The sequence below is a fragment of the Barbus barbus genome (genome assembly GCF_936440315.1).
Source record: "Barbus barbus genome assembly, chromosome: 11".
NCBI classification, from domain to species: domain Eukaryota; kingdom Metazoa; phylum Chordata; class Actinopteri; order Cypriniformes; family Cyprinidae; genus Barbus; species Barbus barbus.
The window spans coordinates 9129155-9150765 of record NC_136739.1 but is presented as its reverse complement, the minus strand read 5'-3'; the positions used below and the strand labels follow the sequence as shown (position 1 = coordinate 9150765).

Sequence of the window (21611 nt, the reverse complement as noted above, 5' to 3'; positions counted from 1 at the left end):
CCTCAGCCCAGAGAGCCCCCGTGAATCCGCGCTGTCAGAGTGCCCCCGAGAATCCAGTTCTCAAGCCACGGCCAGGAGTGCCGATCCCGATCCCTGAGAATCCAGTTCTCAGACCACGGCCAGGAGTGCCGATCCCGATCCCCGAGAAGCCAGTTCTCAAACCACGGCCAGGAGTGCCGATCCCGATCCCCGAGAATTTAGTTCTCAGACCACGGCCAGGAGTGCCGATCCTGATCCCCGAAAATCTAGTTCTCAAGCCACGGCCAGGAGTGCCGATCCCGATCCCCGAGAATCCAGTTCTCAGACCACGGCCAGGAGTGCCGATCCCGATCCCCGAGAATCCAGTTCTCAAGTCACGGCCAGGAGTGCCGATCCCGAGCCCCGAGAATCCAGTTCTCAGATCACGGCCAGGAGGGCCGTTCCCGATCCCCGAGAGTCCGCGCTTCCCGAGCGCCCCCGAGAGTCCGCGCTTCCCGAGCGCCCCCAAGTGTCCACGCTTCAAGAGCGCCCCCAAGTGTCCGCGCTTCAAGAGCGCCCCCAAGTGTCCGCGCTTCAAGAGCGTCCCCAGGTGCCCGCTCCTCCAGAGCGCCCCACAGAGCCCGCTCCTCCAGAGCGCCCCACAGAGCCCGCTCCTCCTCAATGGCTCCCAGAGGGGAACTTCCCCAAGAAAATTTGGGGGGGGGGGGGGCTATAGGGTCACGGCCTGTGTGGCCCTCTACACGTCTTGGCTGCCTGAAGAAATAAGGCCGTGGTCTCCCGAGTCCCTGGATCCGCCATGGCCTCCCGAGTCCCTGGACCCGCCATGGCCTCCCGAGTTCCCAGTCCCGCCTTGGCCTCCCGAGTCCCCGGATCCGCCATGGCCTCCCGAGTCTCCTGATCCGCCATGGCCTCCTGTGTCTCCTCTCCCTCCGTGGCTCCAGGACGGGTCCCGCTCTGGAGGCCGGTAGCCCTGCCCCCTGATCCCTGGAGGCCTCCAGAGCGCCCACCCCCCCTCCCCATTGGATGGTGTATGGCGTGAGGACACGCCTTCCGGAGGGGGGCGTAATGTCAGTCCTGTGTCTTGTTTCCCCCTCCTCTCGTGTCCATATTTGGCCTTCCTGTTCCTGTCCTCGTTCCCTGTCATCATTAGTTAATTAGTCCCTAGCCCTGTTTAATTACACAGTCTCCGCACCTGTTTCTGTTCTTCCTCTTTGATTTCCTTGTGTTCTTAAGCCCTGTGTTTCCCTGCCCCTGCGTCCGGTCTTATCATCAATTCCTGATCGTCTCCATCCGTATCTCCTGAAATTCCTGTGTTCTAAATAAAGTTCCAAATTGAAAGAGTTTCTCGCCTCCGCGTTTCCCTTCCAGGGAGAGATCGTGACACATTATCAACAAAACGTTTTGCTATTATAAAATAAAGAAAACAAACAGGGTGGTCTTGATCTTGAACAGGAACACTTCACAAAAACTGAACCAAAACTCAGCAAATACTTGCCTCACTGACATGATAAATATATGTTTAGAAAGCTATAAATTACTACTTTATAACGAAATAATTCAAATCAAAAATTAAAAACTCTTTCATTAGCCTATCCAATGAGGAGATATGGGGAGTCAGGGTCATCAACTACATACTATTTTATTTTTATTTATTTATTTAGTTTTATATATATATATATATATATATATATATATATATATATATATATTTTTTTTTTTTTTTTTTTGGGCAGCTGTGCCAAGATTGTGTTTGCATGCAGTACAAACACCCTACAGCAGCATTTTAGTGTCACGCTGAAAATTATGAAATAAGATTAACGTCATACTATTTTAATAATAAAGTAAAAATTACGGTAATAAAATCATGTTATATTGCGTGAAGTAAATGTGAAAATTACACTCTGTAACAAAAAAAAGTCTGTGGCATCCAACCTGTCATTCTTAACACTAAAACTTGGCTTATAGATGTTTTTGAAACTCCAATTGATCGATTTCATGAGATATTAATTTGTATTAAATTGTTCTGATTTTTTTTTTTCCAATATGCATTCAAATATTTAATCGTTTATTTCGTGCTGCAAATATTAAAGAGGAAAATATCATCGATTCACATGCCACTTGAAATGAGGTGAATGTAGTTACCTCACTACAAATAAGAGCGCAAAACACATTTATTGTTTGTATCTGATCTTAACATTTACAGAAGGATGAGACTTTGTGTTATAATAAAAAAGCACAAAGCTTATTGCAATTATTGGGTGGCTTGCGTGCAATGAATGAACTTGAAAATATTATTTCCAAACCTTTAAACCAGCTTGAACGTTATTTACATCAGAAAAATCAACAAGTTAACCGAGTTGGAGCCCATTTAATTTGGGGGGTGCCGTACAAATTATTTGCATATGGGCCTGGGGCTGACTTGCTACGCCACTGGCTTCAGGTGTGTTTGATTAGGGTTGGAGTTAAACTCTGCAGGACATCGGCCCTCCAGGACTGTCTGGTGACCCCTGAATTAGATTATAAACTTTAGTTGCGAGGGCAGTGGGCTTCCAGAGAGAGTCTGCCCACACAAGCATTTGATTGGCTGTGATATTTGATTGATTCTATTGTGTGGCGTTGTCACATTGCATCTAGTGTGGACACCCAAAGTGCTTGACGCTGGGAATCTTGTTGCATCGCGTGACACGGTGTTAGAAGGGGTTGATAATTAATCACATATGATCCACTGTAAGGGCTGGAGAGTTGGTTTACCAAAGCACTTAACCCAGGTTGTTCCTAGGGGATTCAATAAAAGCATCTTAAATTGACACTGATAAAGGGTAAAAGTTCACCATGAAATGGATATACTTATCTTAAATGTCATAAATTATGTATTTTCTGAAAAAAGAGCTTTTCTCTGCTCTTTCATAGCTGGCATTGCCTTTCCAGGTTTTAACTTGAATTTGCCTCTCGTGGTCTGATTTTCTTTAGCTTCTTTTTGAAGAGTTTCTTATGTATTTGAACTATGCTAAACACTTCAGTCATGATCATAACAGAGGACTTTTTCTATTAAACTGTTTCTGCCTGCAAGGGAAACATGGTAATATTGTTATATTTTATTATGGAGGACTATTTCATTTATATGATATTAAAGATTTATTTATTATATTGGTGGAATTTTAAACCTTTGTCAATTTATAAGATATTAATAAAATATAAACTTGAAATGAACTCTGCTTGTTTGATCTCGTCAGTATTTCGCGCGATTTATGTGTCCTTATGCAAATGAGCTCTGTTTGGCGCCACAGCTGAAGATCCTGTAAGTGCATGTAAAGCCAAATAGACGTGATTTTATTCAAATAACCTAGGATTTCTAATTAAATTATGTCAACAGGTGTACACTCAACTCATAATGAAGTGGATAATGCCGTTCTTAAATCCTCAGCATATTCGATTGCGTTACTTTATCAATTTTACGGAGCTTCCAGGACTCTCGTGTGGCGCGGAAGAGAGTCACGCCTCTTCAAGAATTACCCGCCAACTTCCAGACTAAACTCAGCGCCACGGGACTGAGACGCACACATTCACAGCGGACTCGAGCACAGTATAAACTCACACCCCCTCAAATCACAGCGAACTCAACACAATGCGCTCCAAGGTATAGTTACACATTTCAGCTTTCTTTTTTATTTCTATCGATCTGCGAGAACAGTTGCTATTGTGTGTGTGGGTTTGTGTTTATGAATGAATGAATGCTCTCGTGGCGTGCGTAAAGTTGGTTTAAACTCTGTAAAAGAGGGAAATTAACCGTTCAAACGATTCTGAACGATTGGTCGTGTTATTTCTTTGTCATAAATTTATTAGACCGTATGTTTGTTTTTCAAGTATTTGCTGGTTTAGTGAACTTGTAAGTTAGGCGTGTGTTTAGTGGGGACAGGGGTCGCTCCTACCTTTTACAAAGCATCTACGTTAACGTTAATCGATACTTCTTGGTAAAGAAATATGTATCAATATTATGAAAACCGTTTACTGTTTGTTGACCGACTGAAGCTTAAATAATGTCTTAACTTTATACAAATGACTTGTTCTTGGGGAAAAAAATAAAAAAAATATTGAAATGATGCACTTTTTAAGTGGTTAAATGTTTATGCCTAGTATTCCAGTATCCATAGGCTTCACTTTTACTTCTCACCCATCTGCACTCCTTTATATTTGATCTAATTATGATTTCCAGTGTTTACCCACTTTAAATTGTCAAACCTTTTCTGTTTTAAGGAATATTGGAAACAAAAACAGGCCTTGTAGATTTTCTAAGCTGCGTGTCTGAAATTGCTCTCTACAGAAATCCAGACTGAGCTGAGCAGGTTTATATGGTGTTTGCTGGACTCTTTGTGAATGTTTTGTATGTTGTTGTTGTGTGCAGAGGCAGCAGGCGTCTCCCCCCTCCACCAGAATGAATCTGCGCAGTTACAGGAGCACTGCTGTGCTTCCTATGGAAACCTCCTCCTCCTCCTCTTTGTCCTCCGACGACAGCTGTGACAGTTTTGGATCTGATGGTTTTGGGACCTCGGTATGACATTAATTTTTCCATACATTAAACTGACCTTACAGATGCCCAAAAGATCAAAGACCATTCTCCATACCTCCCTCTTACAGTCATTTGATGTTAATGTTTTGGTTTGCTTTTATAGAAGAGACCGTTGAGGCAGACGAGAAGATCTGCTCCGAGTGAGAAAGTGTTTAACGTCTTACCTGTGACTGAGGAAGAGGATGCGTGCAGCGGTTTTGAGAACGACCTGAACGACGACATGACTGAAATGGTTTGTAACCACAGGAAACACTTCAGTCTCTGCTTGTTGCTTTATCACATACTGGCTTTTGAAAGGATGAATATGTTCAATTAATCAAGTGATTTTTCCTCACAGAAAATGGATTCCGATTCTGAGGCCTGTTCGCCTCCCAGAAAAACTCGCAAATCGTTTACGCTCAGAGTAGCCATGAAGTTCCCGAACAAACGGGCCAGTCCATCAAAGTCAGTGTTGCCTGAGTCCAAGTCCAAACCCGGTCCTAAACCTAAACCCAAAGACCCCGAGTCTGACTCTGAGGGAGAGAACTTCATGCTGAAGAGAGCGCTGAACATCAAAGAGAACAAAGCTATGGTAAGGAAGTCAACTTCTACACGTCTGCACTCATAAAAGTAAAGGTGCTTCAAAGGGTTCTTCACAGCGATGCCATAGAAGAACCATTTTTGGTTCCACAAAGAACCATTCAGTCAAAAGTTTTTTAAAGAACCATCTCTTTCTTACCTTTTTATAATCTCGAGAACCTTCTTGCACCACAAAGAACCTTTTGAGACACAGAAAGGTTCTTCAGATGTTAAAGGTTCTTCATGGACTCATTTAGACAAAGAGGTTCTTCTATGGCATCGTGAAACACGAGTGTGCATTTAATTTAATTGTTTTGTTGTTTTTTAAAAGATAACTGTATTTTATCCAACCCTGGACATTAGTATGCATTTATCTATTTGCAGTTTGAATGTAATTCTTACGATGATAATCTTCATTATTTTGAAGTGAGTTTTGATTAAAGTATGAATCCAGTTTTCACTGAATTGTGATCTCCTTGTAGCTTTCTAAGCTAATGGCAGAGCTGGATAAGCTTCCTGGACTCATTCCCAGGAAGGCTGCTTTGTCACAGGGCAATACGGTAAGACTTCAGAGTACTGTTATTAAAAAAAACATTTTATATAACTACTGATGATGAAATGATGCTAACAATTTATTTATAACAATTAATATAACTTACTAGTATTAATTTTATTAGCATTAACAATATTAATAAAAAAATGCTATTACTAATAATAAACTATTGAGCAATACAATGTTACTAATTTGGATTATTATTAGTTCGTTTTACCTTGATTTGATTGAATGTTCCCCTTCTCTCTGTACAGCCTCGTCGTGTTCCTCGGCGCTCTCTGGACCCCAGCGCCGCTCGCCGGAGAAACCCAGAGCGAACTTCCCGTCCTCACACACGCTCACGGTCACTGGTGGACGGACCACCCTCCCCTCTTCCAGAGGATGAGCCCGAGGACAAATACAGCCTGGTCCGCAGAAACAGAAATGACGACGATGACGATGAAGAAGAGGTGCGTTTCAGCTTTTAGTTAATATCAAGACCTTTTTTTTTTTTTTTTCCTTTGTGCTGAAATTATAAACTACTGTTCAGAAGTTTGGGTTGGTGAGAATAGTGAAATATTACAATTTATATTTTTATATATTTAAAATTTCTATGATGCAAAGCTGAATTATGAGCATGATTACTTCAGCAGTAACTCATTACAAGTAATGCGAGTTATGCAATCAGATTACTTTTTTTCTTCAAATAACTAGTAACGTATTACCTTTAAACTTGAAAATGAGTTACATATAAGTAAAGTTACTTTGTTTTTCCATTTATTCACTGACACCTCTTCTGTTGGAGTGTTGAGAGAAATTGGGATTGAGGTGCAGAGGCACTTCCTTCAGCCTGATGCTTATTCATTTCACTGTTTGTGTGACTTTAGTTGCCAAAAATATAAGTTTTTGTTGTTAAAAAGAAGCAATCCCAACTCTGGTGACAATGTAGCACAAAAGTAACACTGCATTACTTTCCATAAAAAGCAATTTAGAAAAGTAACGCAAATAGTTACTTTATGGAGTAAAGCAATATTGTAATGCATTGCTTTTAAAAGCAACTTTCCCTAACACGGGTCACTTTAGTGTCACATGATCCTTCAGAAATCATAATATGCTGATTTGCATTGTTTTATCAATGTAGAAAACAATGTCTTTTACTGTCGCTTTTCAGCAAGAATGCATTAAAGTTCATTTCTTTGAAAAGGAAAAATCTCACTGTACCCAATCTGAGCAGTGAACAGCTGTGTACATGCAATCTCAAGCTTCCATATTTTGTCTTGTAAAACTAAGGTGCCACTGTATTTTTACTCTTTATTTTCCTGCCCTTGTGTGTGTGAGCAGAAAGAGCCACGTCGGCGCAGCTATAACAGTACTCTGACAATTCCTCATGTTGTGAGGCCTGTGGAGGAAATCACTGAGGCTGAACTGGACCACATCTGTGTCAACGCCAGAGAGAAGATTTACAACCGGGCCACTGTAAGTCTCCTTCAGCATGATGCTTTTACCATCACAACACCTGTTCCATACCCAAGCCTTCATTTCTCAGCTCGTTTGAAGTGCTGTAGACTCTTCATGACCGTGTGGGCTGTGCTTTTGTCCGTCAGGGATCCACCTGCCATCAGTGTCGACAAAAAACAACTGACACCAAGACCAACTGCCGCAACCCAGAATGTGTGGGAGTTCGTGGGCAGTTCTGCGGGCCTTGTCTCAAGAACCGATACGGAGAAGAAGTCCGTGATGCCCTCCTGAACCCGGTTAGTGACGTTTCCAGTCAGTCTCATGCACATTGTGAAAGCATTAGCACTGGGGTGTGTTTCCCAAAAGCATCATTACCAACATGGTTCAACGATTCGGTGTTTACCGAAACCATACTTCAAACGATCATTGCGTGGTTAGAACTACAGCTCTCGATCTGTGGTCTAAGACATATGTTCTTGGGCACACTAAGCAAGCTAATAATGCAGTACAATCTATATATATATTCAGTTCTATCTAAATATAAATGCATTTTAATCTATGTATTTTAGAGCGTCCTCAATAAGCTCCGTTTTTGAAGAATGAACGTGCATAAATGCCTAAGGGAACCCCAGAGTATGACGTAAGAGGGAACCCATGATGAATCAAACATCAAATAAAGCAAAATGACAGGGAACAAAAAATTGTAAGTTTAGTCAACAGATGCGACCGTGTTCGGGAAACAGTTGTGACTAGCTAGTTTGTTTCCACAACAATGCATCGTACTATGGTGGTTAATCAGCGATTTATGTCGTTGTATGGGAAACACACCCCAGGTCAGCTAGCATTTCTCTAAATGGTTGGATGGTGTTGTTTTCTTCTAGGAGTGGCTTTGCCCCCCGTGCAGGGGCATCTGTAACTGCAGTTTCTGCCGTGCCAGAGAGGGCCGCTGCGCTACAGGTGTGCTCGTGTACCTGGCCAAGTACCACGGCTATGACAATGTCCACTCGTATCTGAAAAGGTAATGGAATTTTGTAGTAACTTAATTTTTGTTGCACTATAATATGAATGCTGTAACTTTAAATATGCAGCTGTATTCCAAAAATCTACACTAACAGTCAAAAGTTTTTGAACCGTAAGATGGATTATTTTTTTTAAAGAAGTCTCTTCTGGTCACCAAGCCTGCATTTATTTGATCCAAAGAACAGCAAAAACAGTAAAAAAAATTGAAATAGTTTTACTATATAAAATAACTGATTTCTATTTGAATATATTTTTAAATGCAATTTGTTCCTGTGATTTCAAAACTGAATTTTTAGCATCATTATTCCAGTCTTCAGTGTCGAATGATCCTTCAGAAATCATTCTATTTTTTTTTTATTTGCTGCTCAAAAAACATTTGAAAACAGCAGAGTATTTTTTTTTCAGGTTTCTTTGAATAGAAAGTTCAGAAGAAAAGCATTTATCTGAAAAATCCTTTGTAACATTATAAATATCTTTATCATCACTTTTGATCAATTTAAAGCATCTTTGCCAAATAAAAGTATTTAATTTCCATAATTTCTTTCTCAAAACGATTCTACGGTCTTCAAGCTTTTGAAAGTTAGTGTTGCAAAAGCTTTTTATTTCAGATAAATGGTCTTTCTATTCAAAGAATCCTGCACCAAAAAAAAAATACTGAATAATAATAAAATGTTTATTGAACAGTAAATCAGCATAATGAATGATTTCTGTAGAATAATGGGAAACTAAAGACTGAAGTAATGATGCTGAAAATTTAGCTTTGACAGGAATAACAATTTTAAAATGTATTCAAATAGAAAAGTACATTTTACAATGGTAAAATATTTCACAATATTACTGCTTTTGCTGTATTTTGGATCAAATAAATGCAGGCTTATTGAGCAGAAGAGAATTATTTAAAAAAAAATCTTACTGTTCAAAAACTTAGTGTATGTGCTGCCTATCTAGACTGCATTTTAAAGCATCAGAGCTGTTTTATGTACACTACTCTGTAAATAGAGACTTTTTTTTCCCCCCATGTTTTGTCAGTCACTTGGCTTTCGGGTGAATCTATGAAAGTGTAACCGTGACCTCTGGCCTTTCTCCACAGTTTAAAGAAGGAACTGGCGGAAAGTGAATAAAATGGTTGCCATGTTCGACTGAGTCCAACCAAAACTGACGTCGTCCTCAAGTGTCTTAATTGATGTGATTCTCAGAGCTTCCTTAACCCCTTAAACCTGCTGCAGGTTTAATTTGAGTAGACAGTTGTCTACATGAAATCCTTAAGTTTGCATTGTTTTAAATGTATTTTTCAAAGGGAGTGTTTTTATCTCTGTACTGTATTGGCTGCAATACTTGTTCTCTTTGCTGTTTTTACCCTGATTTTCTCCAATCTGTAGGTTCTTTAGATGCTGTTATAACTGCACAGTTGTACTGCTGCCATACTTGAATAAAATTTGTGCTTTAAGTTCTGTTGTCTGTATGGGTCAATGGAGGGGAACATATTTGTTCATGTTGGTTTTGTTCTTTGAAAACCTTTTATACCAATTTTTTAACAAGTTGTGGTGTAATGTTAATGCTTTCCCTTACATCTTCAGTAGGTGTATTTAATTATAAATAAAGAGTAGTGCTGTCAAACGTGATTAATGTTTACAGAATGTTTTTTTTTTTTTTGTATATATAAATACACATGATAATGTTATGTTCAGATATTAAATAGTTATATATATAATATAAATTGTATGGATATAAATATTTTCTAAATTATACCGTGTGTGTATTTACAGTGCACAGAATACACTCCCTCTGAATAAATATAAAGATGTATTTTCTTATCACTAATACAATTAATGGAAAGATGGCAAAAATTTAAAGTATTAAATGTATGCTTAATAAAAACAAAACATATGCCAATATTTTCTGTAAAATAAGTAAATTAGGCAATTTTGTTTAAATGAAGGATTGCAGAAATTAGTACACCCTAGATTTAATTCAGCAAATGTATAATATTCTAGTACTTAGTATGTCCTCCAGAACTGTCCTCAGAGTATACTGCTCTGACCCTCTTGGCACTGAGTGTACAAGTTCATGACAAATTTTCACATCTGTCCTGTTTAACTCCTGGAGGACGACCCTCTTAAATGCTCTGGTCTTTAATGGGCAGTTTTGCTCAGCTCGTCTCTACTGAATCCCCCACAGCTGCACAAGAGTGTTAAGATTGAGTGAAATGCATGTCCACTGAAGGATTTTCATCTTCATTGTCATGCTGAAAAAATGTCCAACAATGCAGGGAATGAGGGGAGGGTAGCATCTTCTGTTTCAAGTTTTTGTATTCCATCACACTGTGGTGTGGGAATTCATGACAGCATTGATAAAGCACACCTTCAGCACTCATTCATCCCTATATAAAAGCTTTACTACCTCTGAACGTCACTGTGGGTACCAAGCACTTCTCACTGTACTCCTCCTCTAGCAACACCAGAACATTTTGGATCCGAAATAATTGACTTGGTCTTTTGAGACCAAAGTATGGATTCCCAGAAGTCTCTATTTTGTAAATATGGGCCTTGGAAGAGGTTAAATTAGTTTATATTGCTTTGGCTACAGTAGGTAATTCTAGCGGTGACAACAACCATGCATGTCACTTCTGCAGGCTGCGTCATACTCTATGAGATAAAGTGTCACTCTTTTCATCGCTTTTGCCGGCTCTGAGACACTTGCATGTTATTTCTCCTGCTCTTTTTTTTTTTTTTTTAGCAAAAATTCACTCATCACTAAATGAAAACTTAAAGTGAAGACCTGATTATTTCAGGAGCCTTGTCACAAGTCCATTGTTTTTGAATGGCAGTGCTACTTCTGCTATATTTTCACACTTAAAACAATAATTTGGTATTCCTCTTGTACCATTGTCCTCTTTTATGCTAAGAAATAAGTCACCTGGCAGTTCTCTCCCTAGTGGTTCCACTGCTGCCAGCATTAAGTCTGAGTATGATTCAGTGGGCTATGTAACACTTTTAATTGTCAGGAAATTATTGTCTTTAAAAAAATTGGTTCAATATACTTACCTGTTGATCAAAAATAACCTTAAACCTATACAACTTTCAGTAGGGTGTGCTCATTTTTGCAACACAACATTTTATCACTTTGATAAGAAAATTTTATTTTGCTGAATAATTTTGACATTCTTCTTTGGTAATTGATCAAGCAGGCTTGATGGAACATTATATCTCCAATGAACCCTAACACGTCATAAGTAAAGAGTAATTGCTGAATTTGTTAAGTTTTAGAGGGGGTGTACTCATTTATGCAAGTGCACATATGCATAATTAATATATACAGTACACATATTATGTAAACAAAAACTTTTATTTTGGATGTGATTAATCATTTGACAGCACTACTAAAGAGATGTACAATCTAAACTGATATAGTTATGTAATGAAATAATATTTTTGTAATATTTTATATATATATATATATATAAAAGGCTCTCTCCACCCTCAATACCATGACTGAGGTGCCCTTGAGCAAGGCACCGAACCCCCAATTGCCCCCAAAAAATGCTATTTTTAATTTCATGAAAACATAATAAAAGAGGTGTGTTTATAGATTGTCACACGCACAAAAAAAAAATGAGCATCAGGAGTTTGAGTTCCCATATTTACCAAATTAATGGAAACCTCCTCTTATCAGAACAGCCCCTGCCAAGCATTTCATATTACAGCAGTGAGTCCGCCTCGACATCTATTTCAGCAGAAATTCAATCAGAAATGAATATTGTGGTGATTTGAACATGCCCTTCGCTCTTGCCCCTCTGTGCCCCTGTGGGTTAAGAGGGCATAAGGAGGGGGATGGGGAGGGGGGCTATTACCACGACCCCCTAACAGGAGCCCTGCAGAGGAGAGCAGAGCACTGTGATATATTGCAGTCTGCTCGTATCCCTCATTAGAGAGCTGCCACTAATGGTGTGGAAATAATTAGCAGACTCTAATGGGAAATCTTATACCTGTGAATCATTTTTCCCTGTTAAAGCTCTTTCACAACCCTCAGCTCACGTTCTTTGCTTTTTTCTCTCATTCAGATCTCATTCAGATCATGAAGACTTAACGATTTTCTGACTTAAAACCCTGCTTATGCAGCTTTTGGGCATTCATAGCATGCGGTTGCATGCAAGTACCATGGTATTACCATCATTGTACCACCAATTAAGTTTATGGAAGCGTGCTGTATGAAGCTTTGGACAGTGATAGATGCTTTCTTACCCAAAGTGTCCACAGTAGCCTACACATGAATTTTTAGTCTTGTTGAACATCATGAGATCTTGATCAGTGGATCAAGCGGCGCTTGCAGGAATTCATCTGAGGGTATGGAAAAACACTAAAAAGTTAGATATAAGCTCATTTTACAAATTTAACTGTTAATTTTCTCGATTATTAGTTTCAGCAATCATGTAACTGTTGCACTTCTGTAAGACTTCAGACCAAACGATCACGGAGGTATCAGTCCTTTGTTTCAGTGTCCACTTATCCAGTTACGTACCATAATTAAATTACAAAATAAATGTAACTATAATCTGTTACACTTACTAAGAAAAAAATGTGTTAAATTAGTTACTATTACAATTACAAAGGGGGTTACATCTGAATATTTTCACGCACATTGATTTATTTCCTAAATTACATGTTTATTCTATAATTTAGGTTTATGTATATTTGAAGATTAACAGTTTTTTTTCTCCAAAGCATTGTTATGCCAATATTTCCTGTCATAGCTATGCAAAGATTTGATTTCAAAAACAGTCTCGTAGCTATTAAACTATATTTTATTAGGATTTTAAATCAATAGGCTATTTAACATAAGAATGAACTCAAAATAAAACAAGGTGCTAAAGTCTGATTTTGTGGTGGCTGTTCTTTAAAATTAAATTATTATAATCTTAATTCAAGCGAAGAAAGATTTTGAAAGTCTGACAGTAATCAGTGTTGAGCACTACTGTAAGGTTAACCCTGCCTGCTTTAAATGTTTCAAAATTAATAATGAGAAATTAAGAAAAGTAATCAAAAAGTAGGCTAATCAAATGTAATCAGTTACATTACTTTAATAAAGGAGTTGAAATAGTTACATTATTACATTTCAAATAGGGTAACTTAACTTGTAACCTGTAACCTAAACATTTCCAAATTAAGTAACCTTCCCAACACTGCTCAAAACTGTCTGTTTGTTTTACTGACTGAGAAATGATCCGAATCAGTTCGAGTCGATTCGATTGACCGAATCACTGAATCAAAAGAGTGACTGATTCAATGACTGGCATCGGTTCAGTTAACAGAAATATAAGATACAGATGGTTTACAGTTTCTCAGGACAATGTCGGAGACAGTTTCAACTTTCAAGAAAGATTTTTTTTTCTCTTCTATTTGATTTTCAGACGAAGCTATCACAGTTTTATACAGTAGTAACGTTAGCCATTTTGTCAGGAATTACTGTGGTGATTCGTATAATGGGAGCAACATGACACGTCTGGTCTAATGTCATGTTTCATGCCCATTTTCCCCAGAATGCAGTTTTTAATTCTGAGAGTGAATCTTTTCGGATCTGCAGGAAACAAACGCTTCAAACGTATTTATTTGCATAATAAAGATGCACTCGAAAATACTGGTATTAAATACCAATGATCATCCACTTTAGGGTGATGAATATTTAGGGAAATAATTGTTTACGACGCTCGAGCGTCGAGCTGATCTGGTAATCAGGCTATGAAATACAATATTTATTCATTAGAGCGAACTTAATGAGGCCTCGCGGCGCTAATTATGAAAAGCAGCGTAGCGCTAAATGAGCGCGAGAGAGACGGCGCGTGCGAGGGAGCGCGAGCGCGCGCGCGCTTTTCTTACCTGTTTCCCGCGCTGCGGGGTCAGTGTTGGGCATCTGCGTGATTATATGCGAGGGCCCCATAAACAATGCAGCAATGCAGCACAGTCTGGCAGAGATATGTGGAATAATTAATAATTATGTGGAATATTGAGTATTTATTATGGGCCCTTTTCATTGCGCATTGTTCAGACGTGTGCTTCTGTTTGCCTCTTGAGAAGAAAGACCAGAAGAGCAAATTGCTCACACAATCTCCCGCAGTTAAACATTGATTGAAAGAGCAGGAGGAAGAGAAGGGGTGAAATTAGATTTCTAGCTAGTTTATAGGAGAACACAGAGTATAATAAGATATATATTTGACTTTAATAAAGGAATTACAGAATTTTAATGCACTAAAATATACTAGGATGCATCTTATGCTCCTTTAGGTCTCACATTGAGAGTGAAGAATACCTTCTATTCACGGAACACTGCCTTAAAAACTACAACTATTACTGTCAACAATAATAATAATAATAATAACCATCATCACTATCATCAAAAATAATAGTAAATATTTCAAATAATCAATAATAATTATGTTTTTTCACTGATAAATGTAAAAAATTCTTAAGAATAGCAAGCATAATATTATTACAGTTTATGCAGTATGTTTACTGTGCACAGTTTGCAAATGTTCTGTATAGATGCATAAAATGGCAAAAACAACCCTGTACCATGAGATGACTATGAACAAAGGTTACAGTCACAATTTTAACCTTTATTTTATTTTTTCACAACAACAAAAATAATAATTATTATTTTTATTATTATTTGGCGGTAGAGTTTATTATTATCATTATTTTAACTAGTAGGCAGCATGTATTGTATTAAGTAAAGAGAAAGCAAGTAGTGCATTCTGAAGTATTAGTCTATTCTGAGTCCAGAAAAAAAGAAGTAAAAAATCATGACTGATATTACTTCTGGTTCATCTGTCACACTGGAAATGGAAGGTCAGGTGCATTGTGGGATACACTGTTCCATGAAGTATGCTCTGTGGTAATACTGAGCATTTTAGCAAATGCATTAAATCATTTGACATGCATACATATTATTTGCATACTATGCACAGTGTGCGTAATGGGTGCTGCAGTAACAGTTAGAGTGTTGTGGAAGCAGAGCAGGTCACAGCTCTCTGGACTGGATCGTCTGAGGATGCTCGGATTGTATGACAAGTCCCCATCAGCACTAGTCCAGCTCTGCGTGCTGATGCTAACAGCAGCTCATGTCAGAGACGTTATCAGAGAGAGACGCCCGACTGCAGTGGTTCCATCTCACAGGAAATTGCCAACTCACCCTAACAAAAGAAAGCACAAGTGCACTCACAGTGCAGTCCTCAGAGCAAGCCAGATAAGATGACATTATAAATAGTGAATTTCTAGAGACGGGGGTGGTGGTGGGCTGAACTTCTCAATTCTCTCTCTCTCTCTCTCTCTCTCTCTCTCTCTCTCTCTCTACTGGCATTAAGGCTATTTGGGAGCAGTTTGAAAAAGTACCTCACATCTTGAATAATATCACAGATCATATATAGATTTAAAAATAAGATTTTTTTTTAAAAGTGAGTGCATTTAGGGCATATTCTCATTTACAGCCACAATCTAAAATACTGTTAAACACTGTTATATTATGCTGCATTACTCAGTCATATAGTACTAAAATATTATTGTTTACAACTTACAGCTCAATAGAAATAAATATAGAGAGAGAGCATTTAAGTTTGATCTGAGGTTTGATTGATTCGTGAGGTGTCTGTGTGAGGAGGTGCAGTGTTACTCCTGAAGGGGGAGCTCTGATACAGGACACTTTCTGAAGAGCAGTCCTCACACCTGTGTCACACAGAGCTGGACTGGCTGGACATTTAAACCCTTATATTATGTGCTGAAGTGTGTGAGTGCATATAAACCTCATGTTGGTAGTCTAAAATGACATCATCAACCAGGAGGGTTTCAGCCACCAAAAGGGAAATGATATTTTAGGTTAGACAGTTTGCTGGTCAATGAAACCTCACAATGGTGAACCTTTAGATGGATCCAAATAAATAAATAAAAGTAATATCAAACAAGAAATGTTTAAAAAGATTTCAGTTGTTCAGTTGCTAAAGCTTCTTGATTGAAGAACAAGTAAATCACTTTTTTTTGCAGGTACGGTAAAAGTTATGGTTATTTCCATATATTTCCATATTCTATTGGTTGGGAACCAAGGTGTTCAAGCCTTAGGCTATTTTTGTAGAATGAATTAAAAAGTATTGGAGATTGGTTAGACATTGTATTTTTATACTTTGAAGTATCACTAATACAGCTCATTGTGTGCTTCATCATATTTTGCGAACATATTGAGGTATGGTTCCATTTAATTTATCCCCTAAACATTCTTGGTCATACAAGAATTCAGTATTTTAATGCACTAAAATGCAGATCACTCAAAATTATTATTATGTTTTGTTTGCAAACAAGAATATAACATATATAAACAAGACAAAGCACAACTTATGGAGTTGTGAATGTCAGATGCTCAATTACATAAAATCAGTTTCACAGTAATTAAACCTAAGGATGATAATTATTATTAATCAATCTGATGCGCTACTGCAGATCTATGTTATACGCGTTTTAGATTCTGAATTAGGTTAAACATGAGTAAAATACCTCTCCCACTTTATATTAGGTGGTCTTAACTACTATATACATTTAAATGAGTCATTTGATACAATGCACTTATTGTGTACATGTTTTCACATTGCACTTACATTTTTGAAAATACCAGCATGTAATTACATCTGTAATTAATTTCTGTAATTACTTTTATAATTACACTGTTGAACCATTCTTTACACCTTGACCCACCCTTAAACTACCCTATACCACCAAGCCTGTCCCTAACCTTACCATATCCCATCTCAATAGCAGCAGAAGTGTTTTGTAATATAATATTAAGCACATTGTACTTATTTTGTTATGTTCATAGTAGTTAAGGCCACCCAATATAAAGTGGGACCTGAACAACAATTCTTGCAAATGATAAGTAATACTTCTTATGTTTTATTTGTGCATTAATGCGGTGGCTGTGCTGTGTGGAGTTATGCAGGAATGTAATGTCTGACCGTAAGAGAGAGCGAGAGCAATGGCCGGGTTTTATTGAGCTCATCCGTTACTCTCTCAGCTGTGATGTGAGGCACTCGTAAGCTTCATTAGTTTTTACCTCATTAATCTGCTCTCTCATAACCTGTAACACACAATTCACCTCAGTTCATTACACCACACGGCCCGCACCAGAGACCTTCTTTCATATAAAGATATACCATACAATAAGAATTGTTCGAAAACAAACAAGTAAATATTTCATTCACTTTATTTTAACTCAGTTACTCAATTGTTCCGAGTGTTTAATGAGATATTGTAAACATTTGACTAATTTTAAATAATCAAAATTTACCTAATAATGAAATGAAGTTGTGGCAACATTCCTATGCACTCTCAACTATCTCAACTAAAACACAAAAGACATGCACTTTTATAAAAAATAAAAATATATAATATACATTAAAATTATATAATATGCAAAGTTTTCTGTTAAAAGAAGTTAACAGAATATACACACACACATACACATACATACATATTTATTTATTAAATATTACATTTATTTGATTAATTATTACACTTATTTGCACAATTTATTTACCCAATCTAGTCACTTATGGGTAATGGTCTTTTTATCCTTCCTTTTGTATCACATACTCAGACAGAATAATACATCCAATACTATCTATCTATCTATCTATCTATCTATCTATCTATCTATCTATCTATCTATCTATCTATCTATCTATCTATCTATCTATCTATCTATCTATCTATCTACACTGTAAAACGTGGTAAATTGTAACCTTATAGAATTATTTATACCTGACTTAACACATTAAAATGAGTTTTGTTGGAATAAAATGATGTATAAGAGGTTGGTTCAGTGATGGTAAATAACATGCTCAAATATACTTCAAAGTTTTCTGTAAGTTTGATATAATAAAGATTCTAATTGAATGTAACCAATGCCTCTGCTTTGAGAACACAAGTTGGTTTCTGGAAAACAGGGCCGCAGCGTGTTGACTGAATTCTCCCAAAATCCCAGAAGTAATGCATTGTTTAAAAACCTCTAATATATCCCAGAGCTAAAATAATTTAAATAATACATTAAAAATTGTCACAGGAAAAAATTGCAAAATATCAAATTACACCCTGGAGCTTGATTCTTTAACCAAACATGCTCTGGCTGGTTAGGTTCTGTCACAGAGGACCAGGCTGCCACACACACATTAATTTCTCCTCTCTCAGAGGCAAGAAAACAATTAGGTGTCTGGAAACGCATTTCACCATCAGCCACTTGACACAGTTTTGGACTTATCACAGGGGCAACTGTCTGCGGAAGGGCGAGAGACAAAGTCATTACAGTCAGACTTCTAGGAAAAGCTCAGGATTTAAAAACATTTCAATTAGGAGTGACACTAAATAGCCTAATGCAGGGATTTTCAACCAGCGTGTCGTGACCCAGGTCTGCTCTGACAGCAGGGGAAAACAATGCAAATAACTAAATACAAACAAACCACGTAATCTTTCATTGGTACATAAAATGACTAAATAATTGAACTTAATTTTTGAACGAAGGAGAAAATGCTTCCAGTATATTTTACATTTGACATCAAAGGCCATGTGTCCAATCTGCAATATTTTGGTAAAAAATTAATCTGTCACATGTTAGACACTAGACAAATTAAACAGATACACTTATCTTTGAAAACCACTAATAAAGCTATACATAAAAATATAATCCAAATCCGAACTAATTCGCATCTAGATCGATATTTATTGTTGCAATCATGATGCATTTTGCAAATGTGAGGCATAAGGTTACAAATCCTTCCTTATTTTTTATTCATACTGAGGTGGAAATAGATTTCCATTCCTATGCAGTTCCTGGTAATATATAATATTAATTATAATAAATAATATATAATTTATGACAAGCAGTTTTGGTATTGTGTTGAGTCGTCACATGATGTCAATGTAAAATCTTGGTACTGAAGCAAAACCAGTTAAGAACCAGTGGTCTAAGACTTCTATTGTGGACTTTTTAGATGTCAAATGTGTGTGTGTGTGTGTTGCCCCTCCTCCACCTGTGTTCTCATTCAGCTCTTGGCACCTTTCAAAACAAGGTGAGGTTAGTACTGTTGCAGCGTTTGGATGATCAAACAGAGCATTATCACGTGTGTGTGGTGACAAGGGCAGTGCATAAAGATATTCTTTAATTGTGGCAGGCCTTACTGGCCCTGCCTGTCAATCACAGCGCTTTGAATTGCACAAATTTTGCTCCATTCCTTCAGTTAAATGATGTATCCAATTAAAAGCGTTAGAATTCATGATCTTCACTCAAGGTTAAATGAAGGCACTCGCTGCTGTCACTGAGGGTGATTAAACGCTGCCTACATTAGCCTTCAAATTTGGGTCTAAAGCTCGAATCTTTATTCATTATCAAACTCACTCGCAGTATAAATGCGTCACACTTTTCCTCCTAATCACCAAGTCAATTCTGAAACTGCCTACTGTTTCTCACTGAAAAGGATGTGATCTTTAAATTGCACTACTTTACACACACACACACACACACACAGGGATGTGTGGACACTAGCCTAGATGTTCAAAGGCCCGTCATGGGGAAGATAAGGCAGGTTTGTCACACCAGCTCAGATCAATAAAACCCCTGCACATCTGAAAGGAAACTTTGAATTAGGAAGAATGTTGAATTTTCATGAAGTGTTGTGGTAAAAATGTTCATGTGTGAGCTCTCATGATTATTTCACTAGGGTAATTAAAACAATAATTTACTTCTTGTGATTGTTGAGAAAACTCAAACAGTAAAGAATGGTACTAGCGACGGTAAGGTCATGAGTTCAATTCTCAGGGCATATACAAACTGATATAATGTGCACCTTGAATGAAATGCAAATCTCTTTGCATAAAAGCCTCTGCCAAATGCATATAAATGTAAGAAAATCAAAGTTGATTTAAGAAAAAAAAAAACAACAACAGCAGTTTCAGACTAACTGTTGTTTATGAAAACCTACCCTATATATAATTCACGCTTTTGGTTTTCATGTGCATGATACATTGATGCATGTTATTCTAAAACAAAAAAAAACAAAAAACACTGAACCACTGAAATGTCACTAATGTCTCAGAATTTTTGCATTTTGGCATTGTTTTTAGCCCGCTAAAGGCTAAATAATGCAGTCTTGCTATAACATTAACAGACTAACTCTGTGAAATAGAAGTAACACTTTTGAAAAGACTATAGAAATAGCATACAATATAAACAGAAAATTTAAAATTAGGGATTCACGATATTGGATTTTTGCCGATATCCGATATGCCCATATTTTTCATCTAATTTTGGCCGATACCAATATATTTCCTTTTGTTTGGAAACAACACCAAGTCTCTCATGTGCAGAAATGATAAGAAAATTATTTTTTAACCCTAAGATTTTATTTTAGGATTTAACATTTGTAGATGGTCTAAAACAAAAGAGTTGGAAAAATTCTGAAAATCTTTTAGAGCTCATGATTTGTTTAAAAAATAAAACATATTACACATTAATGAATAAACAAGTATATATACCATTATTTAATTTACAAGTGTCATGTTTGTTGTTTTATTTTTTTTCATTTAAACTATAGCTTCTGACCATTAAATCAAAACATACGCGTTATTTTATTACATCAATTACTGCTTTATTTAATCAGAAACACAGTCTAAATGTTATTTGTGTAGGCTATTTTACTTTTAATTTAATTAGAAGTAGGCCAACAGCGCCCCCTAAAGATTAAATCTCCTTACCGACCAGGCGTTAGGCAGGACCTGGGGGAGGCTGTCACTGCTGCTGCTGCAAGTGCTATTACTGTTTACTCTATCACACACCGAACGCATGCTTTTACAGATTAAGTGATCTAAATCAGTTAACCTAATTGTCATTCAGACAAACCTTTGCTTCAAGAATGAGCCACACTGCTGGCGTGATCTAATCACTAGCACACCCTGAGCACATGTGAGTTAATGTATTCCTCTTATCGGCAAGACATATCGGCATATTTATTCCTATCAGGCCGATGCTGCTATTTACATTTAAAGCCATTACCGGCCGTTTCCGATATCTGTCCGATAATATCGTGCATCCCTATTTAAAATCAAAAGAATATACTTGTGCAAACTGAATGTAATGTTTGGACACTACACTGTATGTTATTTACAATAATATGAAATGTAATATAAATAAAATTTATATTAAATACAGTTAGTTACCTAAAAGTGTTTTTTGACCTACTTCAGTAGGACTTAAGTACATCCTTATATTTAATTTCATAATTCTGTTTTATCTGTATAAAATGTACCACCTAATGGTAAACTAAAATATTTTCTAATATAATTCAACTTGTATGTCATGTTTTCAAATACAGTTATGGCCAAAAATGTCAGCACCCTTGGTAAATATGATCAAAGAAGGCTGTGAAAATGAATCTGCATTGTTAATCCTTTTGATCTTTTCATTGGATAATGA

The 21611-nt window shown here is 37.2% G+C and overlaps 1 protein-coding gene across 1 annotated transcript; it reads left to right on the top strand.

Moving 5' to 3' along the window:
- The first annotated feature begins 3262 nt into the window (after positions 1–3262).
- LOC306876768 (cell division cycle-associated protein 7-like) lies at positions 3263–10005 on the top strand. Its single transcript, XM_079428170.1, has 10 exons — positions 3263–3616; positions 4382–4528; positions 4650–4778; positions 4884–5117; positions 5587–5664; positions 5912–6106; positions 6978–7112; positions 7241–7390; positions 7976–8112; positions 9205–10005. Exons 1-10 carry the CDS (start codon positions 3605–3607, stop codon positions 9233–9235), a joined length of 1248 nt encoding a protein of 415 aa, XP_079284296.1. The 5' UTR covers positions 3263–3604; the 3' UTR covers positions 9236–10005.
- The last annotated feature ends 11606 nt before the right edge of the window (positions 10006–21611 follow it).

Coding starts and splice junctions, on each gene's coding strand:
- LOC306876768 (XM_079428170.1), top strand. Junction 7,113..7,240: donor AGATTTACAACCGGGCCACT/GTAAGTCTCCTT, acceptor TTTGTCCGTCAG/GGATCCACCTGCCATCAGTG. Junction 8,113..9,204: donor GTCCACTCGTATCTGAAAAG/GTAATGGAATTT, acceptor CTTTCTCCACAG/TTTAAAGAAGGAACTGGCGG.